This window comes from Carassius gibelio, chromosome B21, assembly GCF_023724105.1.
Source record: "Carassius gibelio isolate Cgi1373 ecotype wild population from Czech Republic chromosome B21, carGib1.2-hapl.c, whole genome shotgun sequence".
Lineage (NCBI taxonomy): Eukaryota > Metazoa > Chordata > Actinopteri > Cypriniformes > Cyprinidae > Carassius > Carassius gibelio.
Genome location: NC_068416.1, coordinates 23867201 through 23888649, shown reverse-complemented (window position 1 = coordinate 23888649; position 21449 = coordinate 23867201). Strand labels below are relative to the sequence as shown.

Below are 21449 nucleotides of genomic sequence, written 5' to 3'. Positions count from 1 at the left end.
ATAGATAAGCCTACTTAAAATAACTACCACTGCTAATTACAATGAACATTTATGTTGCTGGTGGTATTTTTTATTTTTGTTTTATTATTATAATTTTTTACTATTTTTATCGATTATTTATTGGTAAACAGCCTACTTAAATAACATTATGAAATGTAGTAAAAATAAATAAACAAATACATTTGCTTTATGAGTTGATCTTGGGACTGTCACGCGCTCGCTCTGCTTCATCTGCGCCTGCGTACATTTTCTGTTGTGTTGGTGCGTCTATGCTAACAGGCTAATTTCGGCTGTGCGTCTTTTATTATAAACATATTTATCCGCTTTATCTTCCGTTTGCACTGTTTCAAACAACAAGAACAATGGCGGATCCAAGAATACGGCAAATTAAAATCAAGACTGGGGTGGTTAAACGGTAAGAAAGCTAAGAAATCTTATTTCTGAAGTGTGCTAATGTCACCAGCGCAAGGCCGCGGATTCACCGCGCCCCTCTACGGGCATACGCCGCAGATGAGTGTCCTCGTTAGGCAGAAAGCTGTAAATACAGCCCGCTGCTCTGGCAGCTGCTTCAGCATTATCCAGAAGCTGAATATTCCGGTCACTTACAGTGCAGTGAATGCACATGTTATGAAACTCATAGGTGTTATTTGTTGATTTAAATTAGTTTTATGTGTTTAGTTCATGAGTCCAACATAATAGAAATGACAAATACATCTAAATAAGGGATTGAATGAAGAATTTGAGGCTGTGTTAATGCAACATGCATTAAATATTTTTATACCCTGTCAGACAGTGTGTGTGTTTGTCTGGCCTATAATTAAACATAATCAAGAATGGTGTAATATGATTTCTGAGTCGTGTAGAAGATGTAATTGCTGATTATTGAATAAGTTAATTATGTTTTATATGTATTATGTATGTATGTGTATTACAGAAGATATGTATTTAATGCATTTTATGTTTGAGTGTGTGTGTGTGTAAATGGATCAAAGGATAGACGTCCCATTTTAGTGCACACATCAAATTAAATTTACAAAGGTAATTTTATATACATAGAAAGCATATTGTATAATAAGTTAACAATAATATATTTTGTTAAAATGTCAATACAAAGGTAAAATAATGTTCCATTGTCATTCAGCGTAACAGATATTATTAATTTAAAAATAAAATATGCCATTTTTATCTGTGCTTATTAAAATATATAAAAGTTACTAAATACTGAATTATATTATTTTAAAGTTTTTTTTTATATATATATATATATATATATATATATATATATATATATATATATATGTATATATATATATATATATGTATGTATGTATACACACACACAACACACGTTTTTTGTTTGTTTTATTTTATAGTTTTAGTTTATTTATTTTTTTAATCTAGGATGAAAGCACAAACTTTGTAGCTTCAGATATGACCTGTGACCTACATATGATCCCAATGACATTGATTATTTTTGGTCTGTACAACCTACAGTCCCCAGTATAACCAGGACTGTAGAAGCTTTTAACAGATGTTAGACTGGTATTAAAGTTGGTGATTTGTGTTCTGTGAGTGTCTCTGATCTTGGCTCATCCTATCCTCTCCTCACCCCTCCTTTATCTCTTCTCAATCCCCACCTGACTGCTGTTTGCATTGATTGACCAGATGAGGGCCTGATTGAGATGGGCCTGTTTGATAGGGCTGGTAATGGAAGTGTGGGAATGATTCTCTGTGGGATTGAGAAAGAGAGAGGGTTAGGAAACAACTCTCACACCATGCCAACACAGGAGACAACATCGTAATGAGCCGTGCAGCAATAAGAACCGAACACTCAGCCTGTCAAACTCAGCTGATGTTCACATAAGGGACCAATCACGTCTTGGTGTCTGAATTCATTTATGCTGAATTTGCTTATTGCGTCGTGGGCACTGTTGGTGTCGATTGATGATTTTATGATGGAACATTCCCGCTGTCAGACCCAGCAATGGTAGACACATGGTTCGTGTCTCAGACATGTTTCTTCTGGATTTCCCATCTGTTTTTTGCTCTCTATGTGGATGGCCCAGCCTTGGTATTGATTCGAGCGGTGCGAGCTGCTTTGTTTTCTTTCAGCTGGGTCTTTAGGTTCTATAGATTTGTCTCAGATTCTCTCCCCATGCGAGCACAGGCCTCTGCGATTCACTCAGACTGGGCCTTCTCGGCTCCAGGTCAGATAATTGATTTTGTCCACCTCTGAACGCTGTATTGCTGAATTGCATTTCTTCATTTGTCAGGCCCGTGAGGTGTGGGCTGCTTGATGGTCACATGGTGTACTCATTTTAAGTCGGTTTGTATGTTTGCACTAGCTTCACTTTATATCTTCACCTGCTTTTGGCTCATGGATGATCTTTTTTTTTTTTTTTTCTTCTTTTTTTTTTTTCTTCTGTATGGTCAAATCTTGTCTTATGTTTTTAAAATGAAAGCCAGTGCTGATATGAGGAAAACATGATGCCTGATACTGTCAATATAGGATAAAATATAATTTTTTATGTTGAAATACTATCCAGTCTGTGTAAACAGAGGCTCCTTGGAATATTGTGAACATGGGGAATATAATGTCCAACGTTTGACAAAAAAATAGCAGAATTGGAACTGTAGAGCGTTACACTAGCAATGGCCAAGTTCAGGTTCAATTCCAAAGGAATACATGAAGTGATATACCTTGAATGCAATGTAAGTCACCTTGAATAAAAGTGTCTGCCAAATGCTTAAAATTAAAACTGTTAATATGCTTTATCAATTATAAATGTCGTCAGAATATTTCAGGATCTGATTTGTCTTTTTTTTTTTTTTTTTTTTTACAGAAAAATGCTGCCGTTAAAATGTTCATTGGTTAAATGGCCGCTGCTGTTGTGCCCCTTCCCTCAAATATCATATTAAATAAATATTAAATATCATATATTAAAAAAATAAAAAAATCCTCCTATAGGGGTCAAAAGTTCAGCATGGTTGCCTCATTGTTTGTATATAATGCATTTTAAGTCATTTAAAAGGCTGTTGTTGTATTAGGTTTGTTTTTATAACCACAAACATTTTTTATCTTAATACTTTGTAAATTATTATTAGAAGTAACAAAACCATTGATAATTTATGGTTTCCATGGCAAGACCGTTGTGTTAAAACCATGACTAATATCCGTAAGGAACATGGAAACTCAGAGAGAATATTGGAGGAGTTGGTGGTGGTGGAAAAAAAACACCCAAAAAAGTTTCACAGGATTATGAATGCACCTGAAAGTGATGCATGGGCTTCATTTTCTTCTTTTTTGTTTTTCTTGGCAGCGGATTGGTGATCTCTTTAAACTGGCATAGTTGTCCATCAGTTATGATCATTTGCATTGATGAGCAAACATGAGGTGCGTGCGGTCGCATGTGCTGATACGGGAATGGCGTGTCAAGGTGGTTTTTTTGAGCAACTGGGATGGTTTCCTCACTGAGAGTTGGTGCCCTACGCAAACTGCGTATCTGTGAGTAGGGAGCGGCGGTACAGACTCTAAAATACATTAGTGTATACAATGAGATATCACATTATAATTGCATATTCATGGTTTTTGCCAATAAAAACCACAAATGACGCAATCTTTTGATGTAAAAATAAATAAATAAACAGAAATGCCGCCTTCGGCAATACACATGATTATATTTTATTTAGACAATTTTGTTTCTTATTTTTGCTATCAATAATGTACATTAGGTTATTTTTGTTAATTTCCTGTTATTTAGTTATAACAGGATAGTTATAATTAGATATTGCATTATCTTATGAGTTCATCATGAATTTTATCACGTGGCTTTTGTAGTACAAGAGCTAGTATTATTATGGCAGTTATCAGTTCATTTTAAGGTACAATGCAGATTTTGGTGCTTCAAGTAGATTACTGTATCTAAACATTACAAAACTTAATGAAATACACAAATAGTAGTTGTAAAATATACAGTCATTTTGTAATACCTGAAATATTGTCAATGTATTTTAAGGTGAATTTCTGGCATACATCTAATGTTTTTCTACTGTAAGTTTACAGAGACATTTTTACGGTATGGTACTGTAAGTGGCATTTTTAACGTGGTTATGCCAGAGATTCTGGCACTGCTATTTGTAATTTTTTTTTGTGTGTGACCACACTGTTTCTGTGAAACTGCTGCTGGACAGTTTTATTAAATGACATATTGTAAAGTGGTCATCTTTCCACCAGTGACTTTCTTTTCTCTCACTGTTTGGTGATGCAGGGCCATGAAGAGTTATCCTGAGGTGACGTGTCTACATGTTGTAAGACCTGCTGCTGCAGTACATGTGGGTGCTTGTAATGTCAGTTAATTACCCTTTCAGGTCAAGCTCCTCTCATACTGCTGCATCCCTGAACTCCACGTCTTCAAATGCCTCCAGGGGCTTCCTGAAATGCCCTATGAAGCGGTCAAGATCTCATGCCAACTCAATAGTGTTCTCTGCTCAGTCTGAAGCATTTAGTCCAAACGTCTCACCAAATATCAATACATTCATCCTATAAAGAAATTCAATATTTTACAGAATTTTCTCTCCGTTTTGGCTTTGACAGCCGGATGGTGTTGGTCTAAAAGAACCACCTGCCAATTCCACATCTCGTCGTCGTCTTCTCGATCCACCGTCTCCGTACTACCCAATTTTTTTTTTCTTTTTGGTGATGTATTCCAGTCGTTGTTTTCTGGCCTAGCTCAGCGGATGCACTTAATAAAATGACAGACGTAATTTGCTTTTGTCACCGGGTCTCGTCGCCAGCCCGCCACCTCAAAAATACAGTATTAGAGGGGAGAGAATGTGTGTGTCGAGTCTAATTCTTTTCTCTATTTTCCAGAGAGATGCTTTTTCCATTAAGCTGAAGGAAGCAGCACTGGCAGCCCCATTTACAGCTGCCCAGCTCCGCCCCTGCTATAAGCAGCTCCCCCATCACCCCGCAGAAACAAGAAATTAACATCAGCATGACACTTTTTCATTAGCCTGTCCCTCACTTTTATTAAAATGATGCTAAACCCCGGTCTTTCCACCCCTCTGGCTTCCTCAATGCTTGCACCCCCTCTCTTTTTCCTGCGGTCTCATTTTTGTGCACATAACAGAGAAAGCCTTACCTTGAGCATATGTTGTGAATTGCACCAGGGCGTTGTGATTGAAGCCTGTTAAAACCAGCGTAATTGACGTAAAATATGACATATTGTCACAGGCGGAGATGAGTCTTACGGCATGCAGCCCGGGCTGGCAGTATGTTTGATTAATGGAGAAGTGTCTCCTACTTTCTCTCTCTCTTTCTCTGTCTAACACACACACACACGCACATACACGGCTGATTTTATGAAAAATGAATTCCGCAACGCCATGTCGTCCCGACAAGCGAGCAGGCTGCAGACGGAAAGCGGCTATTAGCTAGAATCATTATCAATAGTGATATTTTCAAACTCCATTACGGCAATCAGGCCGCAAATTTATTCAGTGCGTTTAGTTCATTTGGCCATAATTGATAAATAATCAAAATTTATCAATGTACTCGCTCTGCGTTTTCACTAACAATCAAGCAAAAGTGGCCCATTTGCCACCTGACTTGGTCCAAATTAGGGACTAAATTGATGATCAATTAATCCTAGTAGGGGCAGTACAGTGTCTTTGTGAGTATGTGTGAGGGAGACGGAGACAGATTAGCATAGCGATCAGGAAGTAGCTGATGCAGTTTAGTGCCATGGCTAACAAGCATGCAGCTTTTCTGAGATTGACAGTACATGTCTTTAAGAAGGAGGAAGAAGACAAGAGACTTGGAAAGGGTGTGTCTACAGTAGAATATATAGCTAGGTGTTCCATTAATGGGTTGTAGTTTTGTGAGGAATCTTAAAGAAGTCTGTTAGCATCTTGCATTTGTTTTGTCTGAGTGTGTTTCACCAGTTCATGTTGTTACAAGTTTGTAGAGTTTGGGATAATTAAGATAAGAATATTTTATGCTTACCAAAGCAGCATTTCTTTGATCAAAAATGGTGTGAAAACAGTACTATTGTATAATATAAGTACAGTTTAAAAGAACTGTTTTCTGTTTGAATATATAATGTAATTTAGTACTTAAAATTTTTGTATTACTACACTCTTCATTGTCGCTTGATCCTGTAGAAATCATTCAGTGTTGAAAACAGCTGTGCTGCTTCATATTTGTGTTCCCAGGATGAAAATAGAAAATTCAAAAGAACAGCACTTATTTAAAATAGAAACATTTTAGTGACTTTACTATCACTTTTGAACAATTCGATGCAGTCATGATTAATAAAAAGTATTAATTCCCCCCCCCAAAAAAAATATCTTACTGACCCCAAACTGTTAAATGGTAGTGTATTTAATTTCCAGAATATTGTCTGCATTTTAGTTGTCATCTTTGTTGTATTATGTTTATCAACCTTACTGAACTATACTTGCATTGTTTTTATTAGTGTAAAATGCAATAAAAAAAAAAAGTTAGTAATGTGAAACATCAAGACATTTAAAATTGGTTCTCTGATTTTAGGCCCTTAAAAGTAGTTTATTTGTATTTTGAGAGATCTCCAAGTTGGCTAGTTGTTTGACTTCATGGGGTAAATTCTTCACAGCATCGGATCGACAAACAAGTATTGAATTTTTTTTTTTTGAGTAAAACTCACCTCTCAATATCTATTTTCATTCTTGTTTTTCTTTCTCTCTCAGTTTGGCCAAAGAGGAGGTGTTGTACATAAAGGAGGCAAAGCAGCAGGAAGAGAAGATTGAGCGTCTCAAGGCAGAGGCAGGAGATGAGTATTTAATCAAGAAACAGGTAAGAAGAATAAACTACCTGAAACAACAGCTCTGTTGAGAAACTTGAGACTCACTCATAAAATAATAGAACCATAAAAGTACTACGTTTGGGGTCCAAAAGTGATGGAAAATGCAGCAGTAGGCAACTCCATTCAGGGATCCATTTCTTTATTTTTAATTAAAATATATGTGACCGTTCATTGTGCAACCCTTAATATGTACTAGACTAATTCTATTGTTTTGGCATTGTCGACAACAACGAAAAATTAGGCACCTCATATGAACTCATGATGGTAAATATTTCACTGTTACGAATGTTTCATCAGTATTAATATCTGAACGCTATACTGCCAGGACCACTTGGTTGTTCTGCTGTGTTGAAGGAATTGCTCTGCTAACGGTGGAAGAGACCGAGCTGATTCAGTGTGGCAGCGCTGTGGGTGAAATCAGGCCGATTTTTAATGAGTTTTAATGTGCTGATGCAAAATTAATGACGTTATGTAACTTTAGAGGATTTTTGTAATTAACAACACATGCTGCTAATTTAGAGGTTCTCAAGGAGTAGTGGCCCATGTTCTCTCTCTCTCTTTTGCTTCTTTGTCTTCTTCACCTTCTGTCTGGAGTGAATGCATATATAGCTCTGTGTTAAAATGTACAATTCTGTCATGACTTACACATTTTCATATATAATGATAGTCATACAAATTAGATATTGATGGAGGTGGTACCAAGAACTTACAAACTCACTCAACAAGGCGTTTTCCAGTGAGCTCCTTCAAATGCTTGATGAAGTAATAGAGACATATAAAATGCTCTCTCAGAATAAGAGAGATGTTCCGGGGTTTTATGTGAAATAAGGTGTCTTTTAGTTTAGTCGTAGTACAGAGCCAGTAAAGTCTTTTAAATGTGTCTTCAACAGATGGAGGTGTTGCAAGAGTCAAGAATGATGATCCCTGACTGCCATCGTCGTTTAGCCATAGCCCACGCTGAACTGCAACAACTGTTGGTGAGAATATGAAACGCACACACTGTTTCAGATGTTGACCCATCTGAAAGCTTTGAACTCACTGGCACTGTTAAAGAAATAGTTACCCTAAAATGAATATGATCTCACCCTCAGGCCATCCAAGATTTAGATGAATTTGTTTCTTCATCAGAACAGATTTGGAGAAACTTAGCCTTACATCACCTGTTCACCAATGGATCCTCTGGAGTAAATGGGTGCCGTCAGAATGAGAGTCCAAACAGCTGATAAAAACATCACAATAATCCACAAGTTATCCACACCACTCCAGTCCATCAGTTAACGTCCCATGAGTCCATAATGCATGGTAACGCTTCTTTTAGTGGAAAAGTCTATCCCATGTCGTCCTCTCACACAAAACCCTCCCAACATAATTGTATAGAACTCTTTTAAACTGTTTCCACATGTAAATGTTGCTTGATCTGTGCATATTTCTCCCCTGATTCAGACAGTAGTTTAAGTTAATATCCATGTAATGGTAGTTGTTTCTTAAAAACATACAGCTTTTTGCTTCACAAGATGTTAACACTTGGATGACTGGAGTGGTGTGGATTATTGTGATGTTTGGACTCTCATTCTGACGGCACCCATTCACTGCAGAGGATCCATTGGTGAGCAAGTGATATTATACTAAATTTCTCCAAATCTGTTCCTGTGATGAAATAAACTCATCTGCGTCTTGGGGAACCAGAAGGTGAGTTTGTATAGTGTGAATATTGTATAGAAGGACATTTTTGTGTCCAGGCAGCTTCCAGGTTTTTGGGTCAGTGTTAAGCACTGGACACCTTGACATGGCAGAACTATCTGTTCAGGGGAAACTGTGTGCTGTTCACTTCCGGTTTGTTGCCGTATAGAGGAAGTAGATGATGACAGGGGCCACATTAATTAACATCAAACAAATCTGTGACCCCCCCCCCCTCGCTGTGACATCTCCTGTTTGTGTGAGTTTCGATAAATGTGTTTTTTAAAGCCTCTACCATTTTGTGTCAGAGTAAATCTTCCCGCCAGCCGCAGCTCAGTGAGGTTTCACACACACTCATTTCAGTTCATTAGTAATGTTGTCACGGCAATGGCCTCCATAGAAACCGTCGTCGATCGATTAGCATTGATATGACCTACTCTTCTCACTGCCTCCATTACATTTTCACACTGTGTTACGTGTGTGAGTGTGTTTGTTTGTCTGAAGTGCTGTGTGTGTGATTATCTGACAGGTTCGCTGAGTGAATTAGCTGTTTTTGGTCATGTAGTTAGTCCCTTTCATTGTGTTACTGTGATCTGATTTACTAAATCCAACTGGATGGAAATCTCCCACTCTGTAGACAATTGCTTTAAATTTATTTGGTCAGTTAAAAACCTAGATGGTTGTGTATATAAGTGTAAATATTTTGTTAAATGTTGCATTTTTATTTTGACTAAAATTTCGTTTAATCTAATTATATTTATATAATTCATGATAATTGTAAATGACTAGGGTTGTAAGATGCATCATTTTCTACTGTGTATTTATTCATATTTAATTAACAAAATATTACTCATATTCATTAACACTCCAGATGCAGGCAATGACTTCAAACTGTTTTTATTTTCAGGAAACGGAAGAGGAACTGGCTGAGATGGAAGAATACAAGGAGGCTAGAACTGTTTTAGATTCAGTCAAGCTGGAAGGATGATGGACACGATCGAATAAACACTCACAGACGCTGACGAACACACTGACATCCCAAGTGTCCATTCCATTTGTTCTGACCTGTTAAGCGTTTCAGAAGCAATGCGATGTGTTTACAAATTGCTTATGTTTCCGTTTTAATTTCAAGTTTTATATTGATTCATAATTTAATGACACTGTTTTCTTCCTAGCCTTCTGTGATCACATTTACACAATCATGAAATAAAGTTTCTTTTTATTATTTCAAACCCTTCTGTTTCCTTCATGCATATAGTTATTATTGAATACTGTGTTTTTTTTTTCAGCTCTATCTTCAGTCCATTTATAGTGTTACTTTTTTTAGATAAGAGCTTCGCCTACTGGAAAGGAAAAAAATTAACACATCTTTGATTTCTTGTAAGCATTTCAAATGTATTCCTGCTGCAGGTATGTGTGACTACACAAAGCTGAATTAATATGTAAAACAGTAGCCTTTGTTTTGATATAAGATGCCATATGTTTCCCTCCTCGTAGGACTGCAGTAATTAATACAGAAAAAGAACCTGGATGTCAATCACGGGGACAGGATTTTCTCTCCTACATGCAGAGGGAGACAGGTATAGCATGAAAAACTAATATATGATGAGAATATATTTCCAGCTCTCCTAAAAGGACACTGACCTCCGCTGGCCAGATCCTCTCATGCAAGCAAGTGCACAAGGCTGCTTTGACCTATTTGCTGGAATAACAAATGCATATTCTGCAATTTCAACATAATTACATCATTTGAATTCAGGGTGTATTTTGTAGGCTATGAATGTCTGTCATTTTATATTAGCTATGAATATTTGATAATGGAAGGCCTATTTCTGATCCTCTGGTAGAGATTGCATCAAGCTTTTGCCAGTCTCTCAGCTATTAAAATCAGCATTGTCAAAGTAAATGGTGAAATATCATATAGGTGAGGTTTTTTTTTTTAACCGTACTCTTCAGTTGTCTGTATGCTTATGTATTGTTTTCTATTTAAAGTGGCCCTAAAACTATTTGGACAATCAAACTTAAATGTGAATGTATATTGTTGCATTCAATAACAAAAGCAAACACCATACATAAGGTAATAAAACCAAGTGGCATTTATTTTTAAGAGATGACATAAACCGTTTTCAAGCAAGACATTTCATAATTTTTGTTTTAATTAAATAATAGAAATACTGTTTTAAAAAAAAGACTGAACTGTTTAGACACTTTGTTGAATATTTGTGATGGGCCACCTGTGATTGATAAATGATAATCACAAATTAATCCACTAAAAATCTTTGGCCCAGGTATAATGTAAGTTACTTCTGATTAAAATATTTACATGTATTTATTTATGTATTCATATAATTATATATTGAATATAAATATATTTAATATATTTGTCATATATGTAAGTGCATGTGTGTGTATTTATATATACATAAATCTATATAAATGTGTGTGTATATATATATATATATATATACACATAACAAAACAATAGACATTACACATGTAAACAAAACTTATTTTGAATGTGATTAATGGTTCGACAGCATATATATATATATATATATATATATATATATATATATATATATATATATATATATATATATATATATATATATGCGGTGTATAACGCAAATAATTTTTTTTTTGTCTAGGGCTTTCCACATAGCGTTGCACTGTTGTGATTAGGTGTTGTTTTAATGTTGTCCTTTTCAATGGGTGTTTCCTCAGTGAAAAATAATTGAAGGGATTTCTGTCCGGTTCATCACACAGTCGCGTCTTAGGTCCGCCTAATTCAGTGCGTTTTGAAATGTGTTTCGGGGTTGTTGTTGTTGCCGAAGGAGCAGATGAATTCGGGTTCCATTTGGCTCGGTCTTCATTCTACAGATTTCGATAATTATCGGGTTCACCCCGAAGCCTCATTATAGCGCTAATGAGGCGCCGCCACTCCGTGACACCCAACCGCTCCATCTCGTTAAGGAAATCGCTCTTCAATGCTGATTATTTTATTTGGAGCCATAATTATATTTCTTTCGGATAAATCACGGTCTAATCGAGTCCGTTCGGAGGGCAGCGCCTCTAATTGGAGCATGAGATGCAGCGACGGGCGCGCGCTACCTGAGTCTGCTCGCGCGACCGGAGGAACCGAGCACCTGATGGATGGGGGGGGGGGCTCTTCATCACTCCTCCTCCTCCTCCTCCTTCAGCTAAAACACAACAACTTATTACCTTTTATCCCCCCGACTGTCACCGCATCACCTGCACGAAACAAGAATCTAATTTGTTAAACTGGCATTTCTGCAGACGGACGATCGATTTTCTCTTTAGAATTCTCTAAATGAGTGAATATAGACGCCCCGTGAAACACATTCCGCCGTGAGGAGAAAGAGCTGCACGGATATGTGTGCGGAGCAGGTTTGTTTATGTTGTGTGGACCCCCTTAAGGACAGTGAGACTTAAAATCACTAATAACTGTTTGAATGAAGCCAGCAAACGTGTGTATTAGGAGAAAAATTACTCAAAATGTACAAAGTGGCTAACTTGAAAAAAGTGGTCAAATATTTTCCATAAAATGAATAATAGGCTAATAATATAGTTTATATAAATTATATTTAATATTATTTATTGTTATCGAGTCAGTTGGAATGTAAATATGCTACATATTTTTAAAGGCCTATTTCATTTTAAAACTAGCCTAATTATAGACCTATTTCAACTATTTCAATCATGTATATTTATATGTATATAATAAAAACATATAATTTATTATTATTATTTTGAGGACAGGAAAAGTTTACAAATACGTGCCAATGCCATATAATTTATTTGGATTAATTTATAGTTATTGCAAATATGTTGCTTTAACAATTATGCAATTAACTAAGAATGTGATTATGCAACATTTTGGAGTCAAAATATGTTTACAGACTTTGGATAAATCTGACAAAACCTCCTATATCCGTCCCTGAAGGGAAGAGTGCACTTAAAAACTTTTTTTCGTCCACCACTTTAATGTGAATGACTTCGAGGTTGGTTTTATTGTTTAGTTTTACATGGTTGTTTTATTTGATAGTAATCAGTAGTCATTTAGAAGAGTCTTTTTTTTTTCTTTTTTTTAGTCTTTATAGGTCACCATTTATGTGATATAATAAGATTTAATCATATAAAATAAAATATATATTGTTAATATAAAATGCTTCCTTTTGCGCGATTGGTTAGGGTTAGTGATTATTAGTCTGTATGCAGCTATAATTTGGCTTGAATTGAAACGTGTTTGTGTGCTGGTGGAGAAGCAAAATCATGCATGTTTGGAAATGTGTCCTTCTTGTCAGTGCGCGTGCGGGACAGATGTGATGCTTGATATGAAGGCCATGAGACTCGATGAAAATCCCTCCACAATGAGCGAGGGAGCAGAATTCTCTCAGCTCCAGACCGCGTTCAGAATTACATTTGTTTTTCTTGTGATTTTATTAAAAGTCACTCCTCATCTCCAGAGCGCGTGAAAATGTCTACTTTCCACTCAGATGCGCCGCATTAACTTGCAGGGCGCGAGTTTGTTTGTTTGTCTATTTTTATTTATATGCAGCGTAAGATTGATGCGAGCTTGTTATCGCTATCTGCTGGGAGAGAGATACAACTCAGCTTTGCTTCTGAATCACCTCCCAAATTACCCTCCTTCTCTCTCTCGCCCCCCCCCTCTCTCTCTCTCTCTCTCTCGTGACACACTCAGTAGGCTATCACTGATGCATAACTTCTGTAATCACTGCGTCTTAGAAAATGAGTGAACATTATAAATGTGTTACTACTACTACATTTATTTTTTATAGACAATACATATTATGTATATTAAAGTGATAAAAATAGTGTTATTACTGTTTATAACTTAAATATTACGGGGATAGTGCAGTATGTTTGCTTTAACGTCACACAAATTTAACCATAGGCTATAAGCTTTTGCTATTATTACAACATTACAAATATATAGTTTTATTAAAGTTAGTATTATTACTGTTTTAACTTAAATATAACGAGGTCAGTGCATTTGTGTTAACGTCACTTCAATTAGCCAGATGTTTTATTTATATATATATATATATATATATATATATATATATATATATATATATATATATATATATATATATATATATATATATAATTTGATCGTTTTAGTGCATTAAATCTGTTTTTTTTTTTAAGGAAAATATATTTTTATATTTTGGGAAAATTCTCTGATTCTGTTTTTGGGCTGATTGTTTGGTGATACAATAACAAATATTATTAGTGGTTATATATTTACATTATTAGCTGTTTTTCGTGTGCATGTTGTATATACCATAGTGTAAATATATAATACATAGCCTATTATTATTTAAATTAGCCTATTACTCGTTTTGTTAATGGTAAAGTTACTAAAGTAGTGTGCTGGTCGTATTATGCGTTTTGATTTGTAGCTTTTTATTGTGTTGATTCCTGAACTTTAGTTGTGATCACCACCTTTTGCTGCAGCTCAGAGGACCTAGAGATTTTTTTTCATTACTGGTGAGGTCAGGAAACAGTTGTGTATCCCCCTCAAATGCATTTAATAAAATGTTTTGCTTCGCTTCGCGTTTCACAAATAAAGCTTGAAATCCCCTTGCTGGCTGCAGGCCGGGTATTGGTGTACAGAAATTCAATCTGTACATTTTGTACGAGGTAAACAGACGAAATGAATTGCATTAGAGCAAGCCAATGTATTTCCAGCCAGCCAGTTTTCAGCCCTTGCTCCGTTTGTGTGCAACAATCTAAAACTTATTTATTAGGGGAAAACCACTTGATCCGATGCACAAAATAAAAAAAAGCTCTTTCAGCCGAATAGAGACAAAAGCAAGCAGTAAGACGATATAAGAATTTTAATTGAAGGTCACAGCTTGCACGCTATATTTGTTCATGTTTTATGAAGTGCAGGGCAGCCCTTCATTCGTATGTCCCCTTGAAAGCATCGTTAGGCGTCTGTCGCACTTTTAGTCCGTTAAATATGACCGTGTGCCTCCAGAAGAGTGATTCACTTCTGTTTGTGCAGCTATAAAAGGATCGAGCTATTGAAAAGTCGTAAAATGAAGCGCGCTATCAATCACGCAGCAACTGTTCAGAACAAACAATGTAATGATTTCACATGATCGTTATTGTTGAGGCAATGCAGTTGATTTTCTAGCTGCTATACGCGGGCAAAAACAAATGTGAGCAGCGATAAAGGCGTTAGTCCATGCATGTGAATAATATCAAATGTACAAATTTAAAAATAAATAATGGTTCCATTTAGAACCAGAACTTATCGTTGGAGAAGGTGCTTTTCAAGAACTTTTATTTTGTAGTCTGTAAACGAAAAAGGGGATCAAATTATTACAACTCCAGCGAGATAAAACAACACAACCGCGTTCGATTTATATTTACGTCTCTGTTATAAAGCCACATCCACATCCCAATTCAGAAAGCCTCAGTCTATTTCCTGGCCAAAAGCGAAGTGTGAGATGAACACAAACCCGAGATCTTCCATTACGCGCCCGGTGCCTCGTTCGCCTTCTCTGACATTTCGGATATCAAAACGCAGCGCAAGAACAATTGTTTCCAAATTGAATCCGCACTCTCTTCCTTTCCTCATTTTCAGAGAGGCATATACATTTCCCCGGCGAGTCAAGAGTCGCATCTGACCCGGCGTCTGGAAGCGAGCGCTCTTGTTCTTACCAGCAGATTGGTGGCTTGTCAAAAAAGAGTGGAAAGTTTCTCGCTCGGACGCGTCCTTTGTGCGCGCTGAAAAGACACCATTCACTCTTGCAAATAAAGGAGTTCTTTAAACCATCCCACTGACATCTGCTTAGAGTCTGTTTGCGCTGGTTGTCTGATATTTTTCATCGGCTCCGCGTGTGACAAAAGCTATTGTGTTAATTGGTGTAAATGCAGGTTCGTTTATTGGTGGGCTGCACTGGCACTCGAGTGGTCTTTGCATGAAATAAATCAAGTTAATTTGGGGCAATTGGATGAAAAATCAATGCAACGAATACAATTTGTCAGTGTAGAGTGTTTAAAGTCTAAATGTATCTATTTTGGTGCGAAAGTCCTCGCACTCCCCCTTGCTTCGGCGGGGTTTCCCTGTGTCTGCGCGCATCAGTCCTGGAAGCCTATTTCTGACTCTGACTTTCCACCGAATTATGCACATAATTTGCTCACATATCATTTACTCTTAAGTTCCTCCCGCCGTGACAGTCGGGCCTAAACACTACTAAATCAGCCCTAATTTATACTGATCTCGCTAATAATCGCAATAAAAAAAGCTTATAGATTTGGCACTAATTACATAAAAGCCTAATGATGTTGAAAATTACCCTGGTTTGAGATGTATGGCTAATCTAAACTTTGTTGTTGGCTGCCCCGGGCTACTAGAAACATTAGAAGAGGTTCACTTCGTCTCCAAATGGCGAGAGTTGGACATGGCACGACACGAAGGCCGCGTTTTTTTCCACGAGGAAACGCGAAATTATCACTAACGATTAAGTGACAATAGTGGAAAATCTCGGGGAACTTTTTAATTAAACCGCAAAACTCGCTGGAGATTGTTTTTTGGATGTAATGCACACGCGTAAAACCCAGGCAAATCAAATGAGTTCGTATCATTCGCGGTTTAATCGTTCAGTCCAGTAATAAACTTCGGGAAGCCATTACTAAACCATACGGCTTTGATAAGGATGACACGTTTATATAACAATAGTTTAATTCGCTGTTTCTCCTCAAATAATCAGGGCCCCCATCAACGGTTCTGGCATCACGCTCAATTAAACAAATTCTGAGGGAGTTTCTCGAAGAGCTTTCTGAAAGAGGTCATTGTATAGGTTATAATTTGGGAGTCGGGATCAAAAACGAGGAGAAATGAACTTGGGAGGGCAGCAAGAGAGGCATCGCGCGCATCTGACACCTCCAGCCTTCAACGCTGATTGGCTCTCATTTGAAGGGGCTCATGGGTTCATTCAACTATTAAGCGCCTCCCAGTTTCTCTAAAGGACATTATAATGCAAGGAACCTCCTTTTTAACCACAAACCGAATTTGCTTTCATTTAGGCCATATATATTTTTTAAATAGTTTAAAGTCATAGAGATTTTTTTGGAAAAGCATTTCGCCCTGGAGCGGCGCGCGATGCTTTCGCACGCCGACCTGCTGGATGCTCGCCTCGGTGAGTTGTCAACGCCAAACTCCGGTCTGCAACTCTACTGTAAGCTGGAGGACTCTTCTCATCTAAATCAAGCAGAGAAAATTGACAATTTGTCTCTTATTTTATCTTAATTCGATTTAAGCGAACTAATTCATTGGAAAAGTAATCATTATTATTATATTACGCAGTAATTTGATTTAGACGTTTTCCAAGAAATTGAGGGAGTATCAAATGGAATTAGGTATTTTAAAAGATGACATCGTTGTGGGCTAATTTTTCCTCATTATTTGCTCTTTATGGCTGTAATAAAAAAATGGCAAATGGTAGTTTTTGCATGAAACAAGTGCTTGCTTTGACTGTCTAGAAATGTGATTTTTTTTTCTTGCACTAACACTTCTCTCTTTTTTCAGCAATGCTCGGTGCAGATTATGAGCTCACTCAGTTTCGACCTGTTTTATCTGCTTCAGGGATGAAGGATGCCGCGGCCGAGCTTCTGGGTCACAGGGAGGCATTGAAATGCAGGCTGGGCGGCGGCGGAACTGACCCGGGCCACCCCGGAGAACTCGCCCCGGTCTCCGACGCAGTGGAAGGGGCCACCCTTCTCCCCGGAGACGATATCAACAGTGCTGGATCCAATCCGCCGGGTGTGGCGGTGAACAGTAAGGAACAGGAGAAGCAACAGCAGCAGCAACAGAACCCCACTCAGTCCAGCGGCCAGCAGAGTCAGAAACAGAAACGGCACCGGACTCGCTTTACTCCGGCTCAGCTTAACGAGCTGGAACGCAGCTTCGCCAAAACCCACTATCCGGACATCTTCATGCGCGAGGAGCTCGCGCTGCGGATCGGCCTGACGGAATCACGCGTGCAGGTGAGTCCGGTGGAGACCGTTCAGCAACACAGGTCTCGAATTATTTTATTCACACTATTATTGTTAAATCGACGTTAACATTGTATTAATCCTGTGCAATATATATGGGATATTTTCATAAAATATTAAGCGTTATTATAGTCTGCATCATGATGTTTGAAATAAAAAAAGTGAATCGATACATTTAAAGCAACACATTATTATTATTATTATTCGGATTATATTTTCTATAAAGGGCATTCCAAATTAATAGTTAGGTAGATAAATAGGCTAGATATTTGTTAAACTTAATGTTTATTATTAGAAATACGAAGTCTAAGAGATAACGAAATGAAAACGCGTTGTCATTTAATTTTAAGAAGACCATTTTTTTTTGCATTTGCATTTCTGTTTACTTACACGATGAGCCGAAAGGTAATGTTTTTGTCGATAGTAGCCTACATGAGCACAAAAATAATTGCAATAATAATAAAACTGATTATTAAAATTCTTTTAAATATTGAAAACATATCCGAGCGAACTCTATCGTAGATAAAAAAAAAAAAAAAAAAAAAAAAAAACAATTATAAATAAAAATTACAAAACTCTTAAATTCATATTAATATTAGGTGTAAACATCCAATGGTGTTTAAAACGAAAAGGCATGTCCTGTGTATTATTTTTTATTATTTCTAGCATTTTTTATTTTTGTTTTTGTGTTAAAAATAAGACAAACATTATATTAATCCCAATCTAACGAATATTCCCCTTGATTCTAAAATCGTGTTTATACAACGCCTCCGTAAACCTTTACGCATCATATAGGTTTTATTTCTTTTATTTATGTATTATAATGATATACTTATTGCTGTTTCTATAGGCCTATTTGTATTTGATTCAGGTTATGTTTATTTAGGCTAGCAAACATTTTCATGGCTCTTGAAAATGCGCCCATTTAAAACGCGGCGCGCTTCTCATGATTATTTTATTGTTCAGGTCATCTTCCTTTTACAATACCATTATTGTTATCTCAGCCATTGGAGCAGACCGATATCTTAATCACTTTTATAAGATTATGACTCGTGCTGCTGCTGTGATTGGTGGTCAGCTGCGAATGCAGCGGTAAATGAACCCGCGAGACAAGTGTGCATTCCAGCGCTCTGTCCGTGATCTATAGTGCCTCATTATATATGTATAGCTTTCCGAGTTGATAGTGCAATAAAACCAAGACCATTATTATTAACCAATTTCAGAATTATTTATAACCTAACAGGCTTATTAAACTCAATGCGTAAGAAGACTATTCTGCGTAAAAGTATAACCATCATAATTAGCAGGACTGAGACTCTGCCCCAACTATTGTATTTACATAAAAAATAAAAGAGTGGCATGCTGACCGCGCGGTGATCTCCTAAAATGTTGCACGAATAGTTCGCGCTCTCCTGAAATAGGTCTGTCAGCGTGCACGTCTTAATGACGGGCGCGCGGATGGTGCTCTGTCTTTTTTTAATGGTATGAGAAATTGCATTTTCTTTTATCCTCTGAAGTGTAATGCATTTGAGGCCGGATTTCACGGCTGGCTGCGTGGAGTGGGATTCGGGGATATAATATGAACCCCTCCATATTTTTCTCCCCTTTTCGTTGGGTCAAAATCTGCTCGTTAATCATTGTGAGCGTGCCTGAGATCTCTATAAACCTGAAGGACCTCGGGAAATAAACACCCTGTTCGTCTTTTGCGGCCCAGGGTGGGCCTTTTTACGCCCTGGTGTTGTTAAATCGAACACATGGAGTGTCTAAATATTATGATGCCTTATCATTTAAAGCAGCATTAACAGCACAATTTTCTGATGTCGAGACGTTTATCAAGGAAAGAAGCAAAATGAAAACAAACTAAAATAAAAAATGTTGGCTATTTCGAGCTAATGTATCCCATAAAATACTTTTTGTACTTCAGTAAATTTCACAATTAATTACAAAGAAACGCTAATTAGCATATTGAATTAAACAAGACAGTTTTAAAATAGAAAAACTAAAATAGCATTTTCACTTGCTCCAATAATAATTTCTAACCCTACAGTGTTAATTGATATATTAAGGTTGATTCAGAACTATTTAATTGAGATGATATTCAATGTGTTGTTTATATTATTTTAATGTCACTGATAGCATACAAACAAACGAATAAGCAATGCTTCAATAATGTTTCTATTGTGTTAAATGTATGCTATTTCTGCTCATATGTCCATCTGTATTTTTCTTTTGTGCAACGTACATGTTTGTGCATCTAGCCTATTTCTTTAGCATCCTTAGAACTATTCGTTGTAGAACCAAGATACCAAAACATTTATTGATTTTTAACTATAATGTGACATCAAGAACTTTATGTTCATGGTTTAAGAAACACACACACAATATAGTGTTTATTTTAGAATGAGCATTTATTATTTTATTTTCTGTTTGATTTATTTTAGTGAACGTAAAATATACCAAAAACACCAATACATTGTATTAGTCACACAAGATGTCCCAATGAGCAATATTCTATGTAACATTGCTGTTTATTAAACTAACTATTATTAAATGCCCACTTTTACATCCATTCTAGCGCAATCTAAGCATTTCTGACAGCTTTTTTTGTTCCCTCTGCTCGCAGGTTTGGTTTCAGAACCGACGCGCCAAATGGAAGAAGCGCAAGAAGACCACCAACGTGTTTCGCGCTCCCGGCACTTTGCTGCCCACTCACCACGGCCTAGCGCAGTTTGGCTCCGCTGCGGCGGCCGCGGCAGCCATGGGCGACAGCTTGTGCTCTTTCCACGCTAATGACACCCGATGGGCGGCGGCCGGGATGCCGGGAGTCTCCCAGCTGCAGTTACCGCCCGCCCTAGGCCGACAACAAGCCATGGCACAGTCTCTATCCCAGTGCAGCCTGGGCGCCGGACCACCGCCCAACTCCATGAGCCTGTCCAACATGTCCTCCAACGGCTCCGGCCTCCAGTCCCACCTCTACCAACCCACCTTCCCCGGCATGGTGCCCGCGTCGCTCTCTGGCCCCACCAACGTGACCGGCTCGCCTCAGCTGTGTAGCTCCCCGGACACTGACGTCTGGAGAGGGACGAGCATCGCGTCCCTGCGCCGCAAAGCACTGGAGCACACAGTGTCCATGAGTTTCACCTAATACTTTGAACGTGTTTCTCGTCCATCCGTCATTTCTGGCCCAGTGACGCACAAGGAAGTCTAAGGATAGGCCGACGACTGTCCTGTAGTAAACATGAACTGTGCGCACCAGATGGAAATAAAACCTAAAGCATCATAGGCTGAAAATAAAAACGAAATGTATTTATTTATGATGTCCTATTTATTTATTTATTTATTAGCACTTTCGTTTTGCAAATTCAAAAATGTCAACAACATGGACAGAAAAATCCTGCACATTTGCATTTGAGAAAAAAGGTGAGAGACGGTGCACTAGTTATTATCATTATTATTATTATTATTATTATTATTATTATTATTATTATTATTATTATTATTATTATGAAAGAAATCGTTCAGATTTTAGGACTGTTTTATGATTCGGTGGAAGAAAGAAAGGAAAGTGTCTCAAAAAGAATGAAGAAACTGCATGTGCCGACCAAGGTAAAGAACAACACAACAACGGGGAACTGTCATTTAAAAGAAAAGTATGACTTTGTTATATGCTGTTATATAAGATGTTTTGTGTAGATAACGCATTCTTAACTTGTTCTCATTCGGTCAGTTTGTGATATGTTCTCAGTTCATGTATGTGCTTATACCAATATAACTTTCTTAAATGTTTGATCTTATTCTTAAAGGCTGTTTTGTTTCCTGGACATGTTTATAACGATTGAATGTAAATTAACAAATAAAATCATTTTCAATATGTCA

At 37.2% G+C, this 21449-nt stretch overlaps 2 protein-coding genes across 6 annotated transcripts; both read left to right on the top strand.

The window, feature by feature from the left end:
* The first annotated feature begins 227 nt into the window (after nucleotides 1-227).
* tbca (tubulin cofactor a) lies at nucleotides 228-9751 on the top strand. Its single transcript, XM_052588358.1, has 4 exons — nucleotides 228-415; nucleotides 6727-6832; nucleotides 7733-7819; nucleotides 9427-9751. Exons 1-4 carry the CDS (start codon nucleotides 363-365, stop codon nucleotides 9505-9507), a joined length of 327 nt encoding a protein of 108 aa, XP_052444318.1. The 5' UTR covers nucleotides 228-362; the 3' UTR covers nucleotides 9508-9751.
* Nucleotides 9752-9785: 34 nt separating this feature from the next.
* On the top strand, nucleotides 9786-21449 carry otpa (orthopedia homeobox a). 5 transcript variants are annotated; one of them, XM_052588357.1, is made up of 5 exons: nucleotides 9868-9929; nucleotides 10017-10099; nucleotides 10367-10443; nucleotides 17164-17564; nucleotides 20197-21449. In XM_052588357.1, exons 3-5 carry the CDS (start codon nucleotides 10425-10427, stop codon nucleotides 20716-20718), a joined length of 942 nt encoding a protein of 313 aa, XP_052444317.1. In that variant the 5' UTR covers nucleotides 9868-9929; nucleotides 10017-10099; nucleotides 10367-10424; the 3' UTR covers nucleotides 20719-21449. The 5 variants fall into 5 exon arrangements, with proteins under 5 accessions (XP_052444313.1, XP_052444317.1, XP_052444314.1 ...); XM_052588353.1 differs by lacking the exon at nucleotides 10367-10443 and having other exon boundaries at nucleotides 9786-9929; XM_052588354.1 differs by lacking the exons at nucleotides 9868-9929; nucleotides 10017-10099; nucleotides 10367-10443 and adding an exon at nucleotides 14464-16717 and having other exon boundaries at nucleotides 17107-17564.

Bases quoted from the DNA above. Each gene is read 5' to 3' on its own strand.
- otpa (XM_052588353.1), top strand. The intron at 10,100-17,163 runs GTATAGCATGAA...TATCTGCTTCAG, and splicing joins CTACATGCAGAGGGAGACAG to GGATGAAGGATGCCGCGGCC. The intron at 17,565-20,196 runs GTGAGTCCGGTG...CTCTGCTCGCAG, and splicing joins TGACGGAATCACGCGTGCAG to GTTTGGTTTCAGAACCGACG.
- tbca (XM_052588358.1), top strand. From the start codon at position 363: ATGGCGGATCCAAGAATACGGCAAATTAAAATCAAGACTGGGGTGGTT. The intron at 416-6,726 runs GTAAGAAAGCTA...TTTCTCTCTCAG, and splicing joins AAGACTGGGGTGGTTAAACG to TTTGGCCAAAGAGGAGGTGT. The intron at 6,833-7,732 runs GTAAGAAGAATA...TGTCTTCAACAG, and splicing joins AGTATTTAATCAAGAAACAG to ATGGAGGTGTTGCAAGAGTC.